This window comes from Martes martes (assembly GCF_963455335.1).
Source record: "Martes martes genome assembly, chromosome: 5".
NCBI lineage: Eukaryota > Metazoa > Chordata > Mammalia > Carnivora > Mustelidae > Martes > Martes martes.
In genome coordinates this window covers 60,528,136-60,544,200 of record NC_137892.1, presented here as the reverse complement: position 1 = coordinate 60,544,200, position 16,065 = coordinate 60,528,136, and the positions used below count along the sequence as shown (strand labels likewise).

The following is a 16,065-nucleotide window of genomic DNA, read 5'->3' as shown; positions in this document are numbered from 1 at the left end:
AGAGAAATACTCGGCACATACTAGGTATTTAATCAATATTTATTGTTCATTATTATCAAATTCAGTATGTATTAATTATGTTGCAGAGGACAGTATTAAATAAGGCAGAAAGAGATTAAGGAAGAAACCCTAGCTATGTCCATATTCCATGTCTGCATTTAATCTGTTAAAGCGTTTTTTTTTTTTTGGATTATTGATTTTGTTTTATGTTTTTTTAAAGATTTTATTATTTATTTGTCAGATAGAGAGAGAGAGAGAGAGCAAACGAGCGAGCACACAAGCAGGCAGAGTGGCAGGCAGAGGCGGAGAGAGAAGCAGGCTCCCTGCCAAGCAAGGACCCTGATGCAGGACTCGATCCCAGGACTCTGGGATCATGACCTGAGCCTAAGGCAGCGGCTTAACCAACTGAGACACCCAGGCGTCCCGATTTTGTTTTATATAAAAAAATATCAGAACTTATTCTTTTCAGGAAAAATGTAGACATGTGCTTCTGTCAGAATCTGATTTTGATGAACAGTTAAAATCCAAACAGATTATGCTGGCTTTTTAGGAACTTCTAACCCCATTTTAATTTTGGAGACATCGCTCCTGCTTCCACATGATGGAAGAGATGGTAAATTACATGGACATTGTCTTCTTCATGTGGATACTTTAACTGCAGTCATAACTGACTGTGCGAGGTTAAAAGAGGCAAGAAAATACTCCAGAAAGCAGGTATTTAGGACACTCTGCCCTATAATGTCATTTGCAGAAAACTGGAATTTTGGTTTTACCAGTTGGAAATAATGAACTGTTTTTCCAAACATGCACATAATGCAAACTGAGTTACCAAAAAGGTAACCATAGCAGCACTCTGTGTGTGAGGGACGGAGAGCGGGAGACCGGATTCCTGGCTATTAAGTTCAGTGAGAGGAAGGGAATGTCAAAGTATCAGACTCTAGAAATACTCTAGTTGGGCTCAACTGAATTCAGTATATCAAACACCTGTTAAATTCCTGATTTAACAGGAATTAAGTCCTTAGTGATTAAATCCTTACTGATTTCCAGACACTGAGCTGAGTCGGTCCCATCTCTTACCAAGTCTACTCGGGGGCAATTAGAGAGCCAGCCATAGTCGGTGCCCTTTTGGAGCTTAAGATTTTCAGAGAACTACCGGATCCTTGCAAATATGTGCTATAAAACATTAACTAAGGAGTACCTAAAGGACATTCATCCCACTTACCTGACATGAAGGATCAGGATGTTGAGTTTATTAAACTATTCTTGTTAAGAAACCATTACCATGTATGTCAACCTAAGTGACCAATTTTGAATGATTTAAATGATAACTAAAGGGCAATAATCAGCAAGGCTAAATTTTTATTGTATATATCAAACATCTATTATATATATGTATAAATATATATAATTTTGTCACATATATAGCACTATATATAATTTATATGTCATATATATAATTTATATGTGATATATATATATTATGTAGCATTATACTAGATTGGGATCATGAACAAACATTATCATAATAATAGTTACCATTTATCAAACACATATTATTGACCAGGCACTGAGCTGTGTATTTATGCATGTTGATTACACGAGGTTGGTACCATTTTTAGTTTAACTTTACAAATGAGGAAATTTAGGCTTAGAAAGATCAACTGCATTGTTCTACATAGTAGTTTTGACTACAGAAGCAATAGGAACTCTCAGAAAAGAGCAGTCAAAGAACACTCTTCAGAGAGGTGTTTAGCTAGCTATGGGCTTCAGAGGCTCAATTTACGGTTTACACTATAGACTTTTAAGGCTCATTAAATTAAAAACAAAAAACAAAACTATGGGGAACCAACATAGGACCACAATTTTTACGTGTGTTTCTATGCATTTCTTTTATTTTGTTTACAAGTGTGTCATCTATGAGTTCAATAGGACCAACTTGCTCTTGATTTTTGATTTTTACTGTCCTTCATACAATGACTATCCTTCTTCACCAATAAAAGTGGAGAAACTCTAAAGCTATTACTGATTTTGTGGAGAAACGGAGACAAGCTGGGAATAGTAGCAGACTAGCTAAATGGTTGTAATCCAGGTATGAGATGATGATTGATTAAAGTGGTGGTATCTCCATTCATTCATTTATTCCTTTAGCAAATGTTGACTAAAGACCCGTGATATGCTAGCCTCTATGTAAGGGGCTGGCAATATATAACAGCCATGGAGAAGCCAGGGATTAATAGAATGAATAAGTAATAACAAAATGAATTAAGTGCCCTGAGGAAAACATGGTTTTTATGGGAGTCGTAACAGAGAAACCGGACGTAGATGGGATGTCAGGAAGATGCACATGGAAGGGATGCTTCAGCAGAGATCTGAAAGATGATTAAGACTGAAATAGATGTGTTGGGGAGGAAGAACAGAAAAAAGGTGAACACAATGAGCAGAGGGAACACCAATTACAAAGAACCTGATCCAAGTCTTTGAAGATAAAATGTAGAAAGCAAGCAGGGTGCCTGGGTGGCTCAGTTGGTTAAACACCTGACTCTTGATTTCAACTCAGGTCATGATGTCAGGGTCATGAGATCGAGCCCTGACTTGGGCTCCACACTCATCATGGAGTCTCTCGAGATTCTCTCTTTCCCTCTCCCTCTGTCCTTCTCCCCACTTGAGCATGCACTCTAATAAATAATAAAATTATGGGGAAAAAATGCAGAAAGCAAGACGGAGAGCTGGTACGGCTGAAGGGTTGGCTGAGAATGGACTATGCACAGGGCCTTGAAGTTCTTAGTTGACAGTTTTATAATTATTATTAAAGATATTGTTCCACCGTCTTCTGGACTCCAATGTTTCTGATAAAGTCAGAAGTAATTCTAAGCATCAGTCTCCTAGGTATAGCATAGGGTTTTTCTCTGCCTGCTTTCGAGATTTTCTTTTCATCATAGTTTGCCTGTGATGTACTCAGATGTGAGTTTTTTAGTATTCATCTTTCTTGGTATCCTGTGATCTTCTTCAATCTGTAAATGTATGTCTTTCAACATATGTGGGAAAATTTCAGCTACTATTTCTTTAAATATTTGTTCTTTGCTTCATATTTTTTCTCCTCTCTTTTGGGGCCCCAATGACAAGTATGTTACACACTTGGAACTATTTTTTTCATAAATTTGTTTGTTCATTTTTGAAATTCATCTTTTCTCTTTTCTTCAGACTATATAATATCTATTGTCCACTTTTATGTTTACTCACTCTTAGTCCCCTCCGGTCTGTTGTTAAGCCTATCCAGTGAATTTTTTTTTTTTTTTAATTTCAGATATTGTAATTTTAAGTTTAGGAATTTCCACTTGGTTTTTTAATTTTTTTAAAAGATTTTATTTATTTATTTGACAGAGATCACAGGGAGGCAAAGAGGCAGAGGCAGACAGAGAGAGAGGAAGGGAAGCAGGCTCCCTGCTGAGCAGAGAGCCCAATGTGGGGCTCGATCCCAGGACCCTGGGATCATGACCTGAGCCAAAGGCAGAGACTTTAACCCACTGAGCCACCCAGGCGCCCCTTGGTTCTTCTTTTAGTTTCTATTTCTCTACTGAAATTTATTATCTTTTCATTCTTTAGATCATAGTTTTTATTACATCTTCAAGCACAATTATAATAGCTGCTACATAACTCCAGAAGCTTAATTCTAGCATGTGGGTCATCTAGAGATTGATCTCCATTATCTTTTCACTTAAGAGTGCAGCATATTTCCCTGTTTCTTTGTATATCAAGTAATTTTGGACTGTATCATAACCATTAGGAGTGATACACTGTATAAATCATGGATTCTTACATGTTCCTCTGAACAGTACTGTTTTTTTTTTTTTCCCAAGTAAGCAGTTAACTAAACTCAAACTATAAAACTCTTGTCTTCCTAGAGATTGGGATAGCCCTTTTTAGTTCTTTTGGCATTATCTAGGAAGGTTGGAGTTTCTCTTATGCATATATAATTCAAGGTTTGCCAGAGATTTGAGCAAAAAACAGATTTTAGGGTGCTGCCTCTCTGGTTCACTCCTTTCTTGAATTTTCCTCCTCACATTTCAGTAGCTGTGTTTCCCCCAAATCCTCTGGTTCTTCAAATAAGCAAGTCTGTAGGTTTTCCGTCAGAAATTTAGTTGGCAACAGAATGGAGTCTTTCTTCAGGCTTAAACTCATTAAAAAATAAAAAAACAAAATGAAACAAAGTTAGATAGTACCATTCTCTTCTTCTAAGTGTTGACTTCCAAATGTTCTAAATCTGCTTCTGTTCACTTGTTAGTTGCCATAAGTAGCTTTTATTCAATGTTTTTTCCAGAGTTTATAGTTGTTATCTATGTGACTTTTTTTCTGATAGGAGATACTTACCATGCTAGATAATTATAGTCCTTAATAAGGAAGACAATGGGTAAGATTAATAAGGTATGATATGATCAGATTAGCACCTTCAAGAACTTCAGATGTAGGATGGAGAGGAAATAAGAATGAACAGAGAAGATCAATCTAGAAATCACTGCTGAAGTTCACATGAAGGATGATGGTAGCTTGGCCTGGGTGGTGGTAATGGAAGCATAGCAAAATGGGTGGGTTTGAGTGATTCCTTGAAGGTAACATTGACAGGACTTGGTTCATGGCTTGAATGTGTAGGGGGGGAAGCAAGGTAGAGAGAGGAATCAAGAATGGATGAATCCTAGATTTCTGACTTGCCCAACTGGATAGCTTGAATGCCTCTCCTGAGAGAGTGAAACCCTGGGAAAGATTCAGAAATGAAACAGAAGGAAATGAGAGTTTGTGGCATTTCAAAATAAGAAGTGGATATGGAGGACGGAGGATGCCTCAGATATGACGTCAATCCTCTAGGCTTAAGGAACTAGAAAAACGGGGCTACTGACAGAAATGAGGTTTAATGCCAAAATTATAGTGAACATATTAAATCTTTCTGAAAATATTGAGAAGATATTTTGGAGTCTAGCAGTGCCTGGGAGTCATGGCCGTGCCTTGGGGGTTATGACTATATGATCACTATTTATCATAGTAAGTGGCTGTAAAAAAGTGCTGGTCAATAAGGAACTCTGGCCAGGAAAATGCCAGGAAAAGAAGTTTTTGCTTTATCCTTATTATATAAAGTAAAGCACTATGGTGCAACATTTCTCTGCCACAGATTCTGTTACACCTTGGCTAAATAATGTCTCTTGCTTATGTGGTGCTTCTCACCCTGGGGTGGTGAACACAGGTTATCTCCATGTGTCCAAACCAATGGTATCTTAAAGGTTTCTTTAATGTTGTATTGTTAGTAATCTACCTATTCATCCAGAGTAACTGGTTATCAATTGAATCAATCTGTGGTCTGAGTTTCCCAAGAAATTTTTGTGACAGTTGCAGGAGGCCAACTGTTTATCCTTTACAGGACAGAGGCACTAAGTGAGGTAACTAAAAGTCACTTCAAGATTCACATAATATATTCAGTTGCTTTGGCAATAGACATCATTATTATTAGCAACCTCAATGATTTTTACACTTGTTTCTCTTAGATGTGAATTAATTTTATATTCATGCTTCCATTATTTATGTTATTATAATCGACCTCAAATACTGATAAAAACTGTTAAGACAGAAACCAAACAGACCTATCAACAAACAGAAAACAAACAAGCAGATTGGCATAAATATGTGACTAAATTTTGTGGGTGGTTTACACACAGGGGATTACAAACCCTATTGATGCTCAGTGAGAAAAGCAGGGTTCTGTAATCATCTGTGCTTTACTTTTGTCCTCTGTAAAATAAGAGTCCTAAGATAATGATTTTAAGCTCCTTCCAGCTCTAGTAGTTTATCCTAACATATTTTCCTTCAAAATGTACATTTGCTGAGTCTGTTAAGTGCCATGTGCAAAGTCTGACTTCATTTTAGAAATGAGATTCCAAGGTCTGGACCCATCCGTCACCGACCTACCCATCCATAAAAGCAGGTTTTTATTTAGACCTTACTAAGTACTGGAGAACTAGCTTCAGTTCACATGCTAATTAGCCAGGCAAGAAATAAAGAGGTGAACAACAGATCCATACACAAAATAATTACAGATTTTGCTAAGTGGCATGAAGGGGGGGAAAAGGGCGTTGTGATCAAACTGCTTAAAGGGTACAAATGTAAGCAGGTGGCCAAGAAAGACTTCTCTGGGGAAAGAATATTTAAGCTGAGATAAAATGACAAAAAAGGGCCAAGAGAAGAGCATAATAGTAAAATGAGAAGCAGGTGCAAAGGTCCTGAGACGAGACTTAAATAAAGGTGTGGTAGCCACAAACTGAATGCAGGAGCCGGTATGAGAAGTGAGTAGTCTCCTCTCAAACCAGACATTAAAGAGAGGTGCAGAAACGTAAACCAGTACGATGCCTCTAAGTGTATTTTTATCATTGTTGAAAATGTTTTTTTTTTTCAACAAAACTATGTCATGGGCTTACTCTTGTTCTTTTTACATGAATTAACTTTTAAAGATTTCGAATATAGTAAACATCAACAAAAATAACCCACATAAACAAAAGCTCTCGGGGTCCTCACTTATTTAATGGAGTAAAGTAGTCCTAAAGCTAAAACGTTTGAGAATCACTGGTCTGGGTCATTCTCGCGTTGGATGAACTGCCTCATTCCCTTAAGTCCCCCGCTGCCCCGGGCTCACAACTGTAAAGACCTTCTTCCTTCCTTCTCTCTCCTCACGGATCCGGGCTCCAGAAACTGTGCGGGCTGGGGCTCCAGCGTCGGCTCCCTCACCGGAGTGGGTCGGCCCGCGCCCAGGTCCTCGGGATCCCCCGCCACCCCAATCCCCACAGCCAAGCCCGCGCGCCAGTTCCCAGACACCCCCTACCACATCGAGCCCCCTCGCCCCCACCACCGCAGGGGCGCCGGGCACCCCCAGCCCCCGGGCCTCCCGGCCTCCCGCGCTCCCCTTCCAGCCCCCACAGCACCCCTCCCCGGCCGCCCCCTACCCGCCAGGCAGGCGGTGGCGTCGATCCACTTGAGCAGCTGCCCCGCGCTCAGCTCGCCGCGCGGGTTGGCGTGCGCGGGCTGGATGGCCTGGCTCATGCGCACCTCCCCAGGCGCCGGGCGCTCCATGGCCCAGCCCGCAGCGAAGCCCCCAGGCCGCCGGCGTCCGGCCGGGTCAGTCCGCGTTGAGCCCGCCCCCGCCCCCGCCCCCGCCCCGCAGGGCACCCGCGCCGCTTGCCCCTTGGGCCCCGAATCCCGCTCCCTGCTGGCCGCCAGATGCACGGGGAGGTGGGATCTGGGGTGCCAGGAATATCAGCCAAATCCGGGGTCACCGAGGTTGGCAAAGCTGGGAACGGTCCGAGTTTCTTACTGTGAGGGGAGGAGAGCAGTGGTTATGACAGAGGACTGTGGAAAGAATTAAATGAGGTCACGGACGCAACTCTTAGCACGTGCCTGGCTGAGCGGATCCAGGTGTTTGGTAAGTAAGCTGTGAGGTTAACACCCGTCCGAAGACGGCGGCGGGAGGTTTAAGATTGATTAGTTAAAAGCTGTCTACAGAATGTGGACTTTGGCTTTAGAAGCTGGCTTTTGAGTATTGGACTACCCTTTCCCCCACTGGCTGTTGACAGGTAGAGTGGGCGCTCACTTCTCAAGCCCTAGTTCAAAATACACCTTCTGTTTTGTTTTTTCTTTTTAAGATTTTATTTATTTGGCAGACAGAGATCACAAGTAGGCAGAGAGGCAGGCGGGGGGTGAGGGTGGGTAGCGGGCTCCCTGCTCAGCAGGGAGCCAGATGCGGGGCTCGATCCCAGGACCCCAGCATCATGAACTGAGCTGAAGGCAGGGGCTTTAACCCACTGAGCCACCCAGGCGCCCCCAAAATACACCTTCTGATTCTTAGAATGTTATCATAGCTCCCCCAAATCCTTTGTTATTGATCGTTTTGTTACGAAATTACCCCCTCTGCCAAACACACACTAAATTTTGTGGGCGGTTTACACACACACACACACACACACACACTGCTGTTTGCCAGCACATTAGAGTCACTCGACAGAGAAACGCAATCTGTTGGTTTTAATCTAGAGAATTTAAGATTAGAAACTGTCACCTCACTATTAATGATCCCAACAAATCCCAAGATACTCTCATCCTTACAGAAGACAAAATCTAGACTATTAAATGAGAATTTTCATTCTTAGCTGTTAACACATAAAAGCTGTTACACTTACTAGAGCTGAAATCAGTGACTTTACAAAGCAGTTCTCATTAAGGAAACGGTGACAGCAGAAAACCTCCAGCATGAAATACATTCCCAGTTCCTGTATTGTTAGGGCTGGCTGCCCCTGGGAGAGCATTTACAGGTGAAGAGAGGGAAGCCTGGAGAGATGACTTCATGTGTCAGGCGTGCAGCTGACATCATAGCGGCAGCTAAGGGAGTAGGAGCATCTGGGTTGAACTCAGGGATCATGACTGCCCAGAGTAGCTTACCACAAAACTTAATCGACTCCAGCACTGGTGATGCTTTCTCATCTCTCTGCAGCCTGCCAAGCCCCAGCCTAGAGATATCAGAATGGAGATTCTTCTCATTTTGCTTCTCCTTAAAAAAAAAAAAAAAAAAAAAAAAAAAAATTTTTAGATTTTTTTTTTGTTGTTGTTTATTTATTTGACAGACAGAGATCACAAGTAGGCAGAGAGGCAGGCAGAGAGAGAGAGGAGGAAGCAGGCTCCCTGCTGAGCAGAGAGCCCGATGTGGGGCTCGATCCCAGGACCCTGAAATCATGACCTGAGCTGAAAGCAGATGCTTAACCCACTGAGCCACCCAGGTGCCCCTTGCTTCTCCTTTTGAAGGTTATACGAAAGAGAAGAACGACGGCAACATGGACTTAACAACTTTTAGAATCCTCTGTGGGTAGATTTCGGTCCCATACAAGCATAAATCAAACTTGGATGCTCTGTTAGGCAAACATTAAGTTCATTTTTTTATAAAAAGCATAAAAGCATAAAAAGGATTTTTCAAAACAAAGTAAAACTCCTGCCTCTAATACAGTCCTTACATGCAATTATAACCTTATTTCAATAACAGCAATAGTACTTGTATCACCCCTCCTTGGAAAACACCTCTAGGATTCTTAATACCATTTTTTGGCAGATTTGAGTGTTGTTGAACACATATTCACTCCGTCCACAGATAACTTAATGGGAGACACTCATTAATGTTGGGCTAGGCCACATGACTTGCTTTGGAATGGAACGTGGGGAGGTAAGAGGGTAACACTTCCAACCCTAGCCCTTCGAAGCAACACGTGACCCTGGCCACAGGAAGATGTGCCTGGGTAGCTTTCTCCGGCAGCATCTGGGTACTATCCTGAATTCACCTATTCCAGAACCACCCAGCCAACCTGCAGATTTGCAGCCAGAAGCTAAGCTACCCAACAGGCACGCAGACTCACTCATGAGACAGAGCTATTCGTTGAATGCCCTGTGATTGGGAGATTACATGTTACACAGTGATAACTGATGGTTATGTGTCTGAACTTCATTTATTAATATTTTAGAGAATTTATTAAGTTACCAGAAATAGGGGTTGCATTATGTTGGTTTTCTCATTTTGGATTTAAAAAAAAATGGCAACTAAAATGGTAATATTACGTATATATTCTTTAACTTGGTTTCTTTTAAACTAGAGGAATTTCAAAATGTTTTAAGCCTAGGTATGAGAAGGCAGCTTTCCAGAGTGACTGTCTGGAAGGGGACAGCTTGTATTTGCGTATGTATGTGTAGGGATGTTTGATCCAAAAGCAGACAAGTTCACAAACTCACTATTGTGTTTTCTTATGTGTGTTATCTCCTCTTTAGATGTCCTTTGATTATGGTTTCATATCTTTTGTTGGTTTCTCACTGATTTTCATTTTCAGCCTCTGCCTGAAACTACTGTTCTTATGTTTTTGTGAATGGTCTCTTTTTCTTCCACACAATGAAAATGTCATCTGCATGTGTGAACATTTGCTGTATCCTTTATCTGTCAAGGATTTTTGCTATTATGTTTAAAGAAAAGGCTTCCATTTTCCATTTCTGTTTAGAGACATCTTTTGAAGATGAGCAGAATGTGAAGCCAGCTTGATTTTTTAAAGGTCATGCACAAGAGCAGGAAAGCAGATCGTGAGGAGTGTGGAAAGTATGATAATAACTAGAATAATGAGAACTTCTTTAGGATGTTGGAGTGGGAAGGAAACTAGACAGTCTAACCCTCTCATTCTGGAGATGAGGAAATGAAATGTTTGCCCTGGGTCACATTGCAAGGTCGTGGTCAGGCTTATAGAAGACTGAGAACAAAGAACACAAAACGCCAAGAAGGGAGATGGAAAAAAGTATTTTCCCCAGAGCACACCCTCCAAAAAGAAATGTGAAAACAAACAGTTTGTTTGGGGGAAAAGTGCAGAGAGCACTGGTAGGGGAATCCAAGTGTGGTCCCCAGACCAGCAGCATAGGCACTGACTGAGAGCTTGTTAGAAATGCAGACTCAGTGTGCCTGGGTGGCTCAGTGGGTTAAAGCCTCTGCCTTTGGCTCAGGTCATGATCCCAGTATCCTGGGATCGAGCCCCGCATTGGGATCTCTGCTCGGCAGGGAGTCTGCTTCCTCCTCTCTCTCTGCCTGCCTCTCTGCCTACTTGTGATCTGTTTGTCAAATAAATAAAGTCTTAAAAAAATAAATTAATTAAAAAATATATAAAAAATTAAATATTCTTAAAAAAAAGAAAGAAAGAAATACAGACTCTCTGGCCCCACCCTACAGCTGCTGAATCGAAATCTGCATTTTATTAAGCCTCCCATGTGAGTCATAAGCACATGAAAGTTTGTGAAGAACAGCTGGAGTTGCCCTTCCTAGAGACTCGGGAACTGGAGTCTTTATCTTCCAGCTTCCCCCCTTCCCCACCCGAGACCCCCAGCCTTCCTCGACTAAGGGCTGCTCTCACTCCCTAGCACTTACGCTGACTACAGGGCAAGAGCTCTCAGGCAGCGCTGTCCCTCGGGAGGCAGTGGGACCGTGTCAGCTTGTGCTGGCTACTGGAATGGTAGGGCCGAGTGCATTCAGGCAAGGCACAGAAAGCCGTGATGCGTGACGCATACACGGTGCTGAATGTCAGAGGCAGCCAGGAGCCTTTTCATTTGAGGACTTGCCAACTTTTTCTAGGTTCTCTTCCTCTTCTTTGCTCTTGGATCCTACTCTTGGGATCCGTCTCACCTTGGGGAATTGGACTGTCCCATTTAGTACCTGGAGCCTCAAGCCAACCTTTCCCTGTTTGTCCCTGTGCTTCCAGTGGTCCCAGCTCGCAGACAGACGAGCATCAGGTGTACAACCTCGGAGTCACCGGCTGCGCGTGGAGTGCAGCACTTTATTTGTTCGAACAAAAGCCGTGTATACAGAGTCCACATTTTTCTCTTCCCCAGATTTGCTGGGCCCCACCTTCATCCCAGGCATGGCTCAATGGAGACCCCTGGATGCCAACACCACTACTTTGTCAATATGCTGGACTATAGTGATTGTTTTCAAATATTGAACCAGGCTTGTGTCCTAGAATAAATCCCACTTGGTCATGGTGTGTATTTCTTTTTATACATTGCTGACTTCTGTTTCCTAATATTTTGTTAAGCATTTTTACATCTATATTTTTGAGAAATAGTGGTCAGTAGTTCTCTTTCTTTCTTTCTTTTTACTTTCTTTTTTTGGTCTGGTTTTGATATCAGGTTCATAAAGTGAATCAGGAAGTATTCCCTCTATGTTCTGGAAGAGGTTGTAGAGATTTAAGTGTTTCTCTAGAATTCTCCAGTGAAACCATCTGAGTGCTGGAGACTTTTTTTTGATAGGTTTCTAAATTATATATTCAATTATAAGAATAGTTTTAGAGCTACTCAACTTAGGTATTTGTACGGGGTGAGTTGTGGTAGTTTCTGGCGTTTGATGAATTGGTCCAGTTTATCTCAGAGAAGGTGATTTACCAAAGGTAGAGATTGAACTAACGTCTGATCAGGTGCTTTGATGCCATGTGGCAGAAGCGTCCCATCTCCTCTTAGCCCCTGAAGTTGCCTTCCTTTTCCTCTAGTTACCTCTCAGATCTCTTCAGTCTCCTGCCCTCAGAATTCCCTTGTTTTCTAAGCTGGCTCTCAAATAATTCCCTAACAGTGGTTCTCAATATTTTCTGGCCCTACCCAGACATACTAACTCAGAAACTGTGGGGTGTTTGAACAAGAATTGCATGTGATCCGGTTGCACACTAACGTTTAAGAAACACTGGGATGGATCTGTCATCGCAGTCTTTCCCAAGCATGTCTTCAGTTTAACAGGGGCCCTTTATCATCACTAAAGGAATTCGAGACACGGGAGAATGAATCTCGGGTCCAGAGAGTTGTGTTTGTATCTGAGCTGGATTCTACTCAATGGTGCTGCTCTTGAATATGTCACTCAGCTTATTTGTGTCATTAGGTTTTCTTCCTTTTATAAAAGGGGGATGCTCTCCCTACTTCATAAGATTGTAATTTGATAACAAGTGTTATTGTGATAAACACTATTTACTGATGGTCCTTTAATCTTCACAACAATCCTGGAAGTAATAATCCCTTTTTAGAGTTGAAAACTCAAGCCCAGATAATGTAATAAATACTCATACCATGCCCCACAGCCCAGTGAAGTGGGGGAATTATTATAATGGCTATTACACAGATGAGGAAACAGAAGCAATTTACCCAAGACCATCCAGGAAGTCATAAAGCCAGGATTCAAGTCCAGTAGTGGGGCTGTTGTCTCAGCTAGGCTGAGAAGTTGACCAATGGGGTCAGGACTGCATATTTAGGAAATGCGAAAGATGCGAGTTTACCCAGATCTTTCTAATTCCGAAGGCCATGCTTCTTCTCGTCTAAGCTACTTCGTTCAGTCTGTTCACTCATTCATTTGTTCAATCACTCATTCAGTGCCTATTCAGTGCCTTCTGTGTCCCAGGAACTCTTTCGGGCATCGGATACATGAAATGATGAGTTAAATAGAAGGAGTCTCTGACCTGATGGAATTCACAGTTTAATAGATAACAAAGGAGAGTGCGACAGAAACACACATCATTCTAATAAGGATAAAACAGAGTGATAAATACGGATGGAAACTTGCTGATGGCTGTGGGCAGCTCCTTAGACTACATCCTACAGCTGACCATTTACTAGACTGAAGGTCAATCTTGATTTGTGTACATGTTTTTCAAACAATCACAAACTTACAGAGAAGTTGGAAGTACCCATACAAAGAACCCATTTTTCCCTGCAACTTCTTTTTTTTAAGATTTTATTTATTTATTTGACAGAGATCACAAGTAGGCAGAGATGCAGGCAGAGAGAGAAGAAGAAGCAGGCTCCCCGCTGAGCAGAAAGCCCAATTCGGGGCTCGATCCCAGGACCCTGGGATCATGACCCGAGCTGAAGGCAGAGGCTTTAACCCACTGAACCACCCAGGTGCCCCAATTTCCCTGCAACTTTTGAGAGTAAGTTGCCAACCTGATGACCTATTACTCCTAAATACTTTAGTGAGAGTTTCCTATAAATGGGGCATTCTCCTGTTGAACCAGAGTATACTGTCAAAGTGAGGAAGTTAACCTAAACACTTTTACCATTAATTCTCAGCTCATTTATGTTTCACCAATTGTCCCAATGATGCTTTGTGTTACACTCAGTGATTATCTCTCTTTGGTCTCCTGCTGTCTAAAAAGATTCTTCAGTCTTTTTTTTTTTTTTTTTTTTCCCACTTTCATGACCTTACCGCTTTTGAAGGCTACACGCCAGTTATTTTGTAGAAGGACCCTCAGTCTGGGTGTTGTCTGACATCTCTGCATAACCAAGTAGAGTTTATGCGTCTTCAGCAGGAATGTCACAAAATGTTGCGACGTTCTTTGTGCATTATCAGGTAATGCCCAGTTTCAATCTGTCCCATTTTTGATGATGTTCATTTTGGTCACTTGATTAAGGTGCTGCCTGCAAGGCTTTTCTCCAGAAAATTTCCCCTTTGTAACTTACAAGCATTTCGTGTGGAGGTACTTTGAAACTATCTAAATATCTTACTCTTTCATTAAGCTTTCGATTTATACATTAACTTATTTATATCTCTGTGGACTCATGGTTTCCTATTCTAATCAATGGGATATAATCTCTTAGTAACATCATTTATTTTTATGCTCCAATTGTTGTTAGTTGGGCCAGAGGAAACCCCCTCAATCTGGCTACTGTGTTGTTGTTGTTGTTGTGGAAATATCTGTTTTATTCTTTTGTAATTCTTCATTTTCCAGTACAAACAGATGTTCTAGGCTCATCTTGTATTTTTTCCTTCCTCAGCCCTAGAACTAGGCATTTTTTTTTCAAAAGATTTTATTTATTTATTTGACAGACAGAGATCGCAAGTAGGCAGAGAGGCAGGCAGAGAGAGAGGAAGGAAAGCAGGCTCCCTGCTGAGCAGAGTGCTGATGCGGGGCTCTCAATCCCAGGACCCTGAGATCATGACCTGAGCCAAAAGCAGAGGCTTTAAACCACTGAGCCACCTAGGCGCCCCAAACTAGGCATTTCTTGAAGGAAGCCTTGTTCCTTTTAGTGGGAAACAAAGAAGATGCAATAACGTCCCATAAAACAACCTAAAAATGATGTTTTCAGGCAATTCTACACTTTGTGAAGAGCGCTTATGCTTCCTGCTTAATAATATACTGCCTTAAATTTTAGAATCATTTAATACAAGCATGTCTTTTCTCTCCAAATAGATTATTTGAGTAATTTAACACATTATTTGATAACACATTATTTGATCAGACACTGGGCTAAGCATAAGCTAAGACCCCTGTTCTTAGGGAGCTCTTAGTCTGGTAGGGAACACAGAAGGATAAATAAGTAGTGTAATGTATTAAGGGCATATCAAAAGATATGATACACAGGGCCGTGGGGACACAGAAAAGGGAAGTTCTCCTCTGCAAGGCCATGCCCAAAAAGTCTTCACTGCTTTGGCAATCAAGCAGTAGGACCTAAGCATCCAAAGCGAGGGAGAATGCTTTTGGGCTCTAAGAATTGACTAGATAAATGGAGAACCAGGCCTGATAGTGGGCAGGAGCAAAGACTATGCTTCAGAGCTGGGAAGCAGAGCAAAATTGCTTATTACAAAGATTCTGGTACGTCCTGTCTCTGCTCCTCCCTGGTGGACCATGGTCAAGATCTAAAGTCCTAAAAGAGAACATATACCTGATTAAGCTTAAGTCATATGTCTGTTCGTGACCCTAGGGCTCAGGAAGAGCACAGGAAGGGGTGAAGTTTGTTTCTCGCAGTTTCAGTAGAAGCGAGATAGGTGCCTGGAATTACCTTTTTTTTTCCTTTTGAAGATTCCACCCATTTATCCACAGAGAGAGAGAGAGAGCGAGCGCACGCACAAGCAGGGGCAGCAGCAGGTAGAGGGAGAAGCAGGCTCCCTACTGAACAAGGAGCCTGATGTGGGACTTGATCCCAGGACCCTGGGATCATGACCTGAGCAGAAGGCAGACCCTTAACAAACTGAGCCACCCAGGCATCCTGGAATTACCTTCTCACTAAAATTAAGCAGTTATTCTCCAGAGGCACCTGGGAGGCTCAGTCAGCTAAGTGTCCAGCTCTTGATTTTGGCTCAGGTCATGATCTCAGGGCTCTAAGACTGAGTCCCACATTGGACTCCATGCCCAGTGTGGAGTCTGCTTGAGATTCTCTCTTGCTCACTTGCTCTCTGCCCCTTCCCCACACGTGTGTGTACACATGCACTTTCTTTCCGTCCCTCATAAATAAATAAATCTTTAAAAAAAACAGTTATTCTTCAAAAGGAAAGCAAGCTCTGATGAGGAATGGATAGTGAGAGCTAGACAAATTTTAAAAATTACCAATGAGGTGCCTAGGTGGCTCAGTCAGTTAAGCGGCTGTCTTTGGCTCAGGTCATGATCTCAGGGTCCTGGGATCGAGCCCCACATTGGGCTCCCTGCTCAGTGGAGAGCCCGCTTCTCCCTCACCCTCTGCCTGCCACTCTGGCCTACTTGTGCTCTCTATCTC

At 42.0% G+C, this 16,065-nt stretch overlaps 1 protein-coding gene across 3 annotated transcripts in view; it reads right to left on the bottom strand.

The window, feature by feature from the left end:
• The window catches only part of ACOT12 (acyl-CoA thioesterase 12), a 51,201-nt gene extending 44,047 nt beyond the window's left edge, over nt 1–7,154 (bottom strand). For all 3 annotated transcript variants that reach the window (XR_013966884.1, XM_080804687.1, XM_080804688.1), the window contains exon 1: nt 6,981–7,154. Coding sequence is in view for 2 of the 3 variants with exons in the window: in XM_080804687.1 (XP_080660813.1) it covers nt 6,981–7,107 (127 nt within the window). In the remaining variant the exon portion in view is untranslated. The remainder of the gene's footprint in view (nt 1–6,980) is intronic.
• Between the last annotated feature and the right edge of the window lie 8,911 nt (nt 7,155–16,065).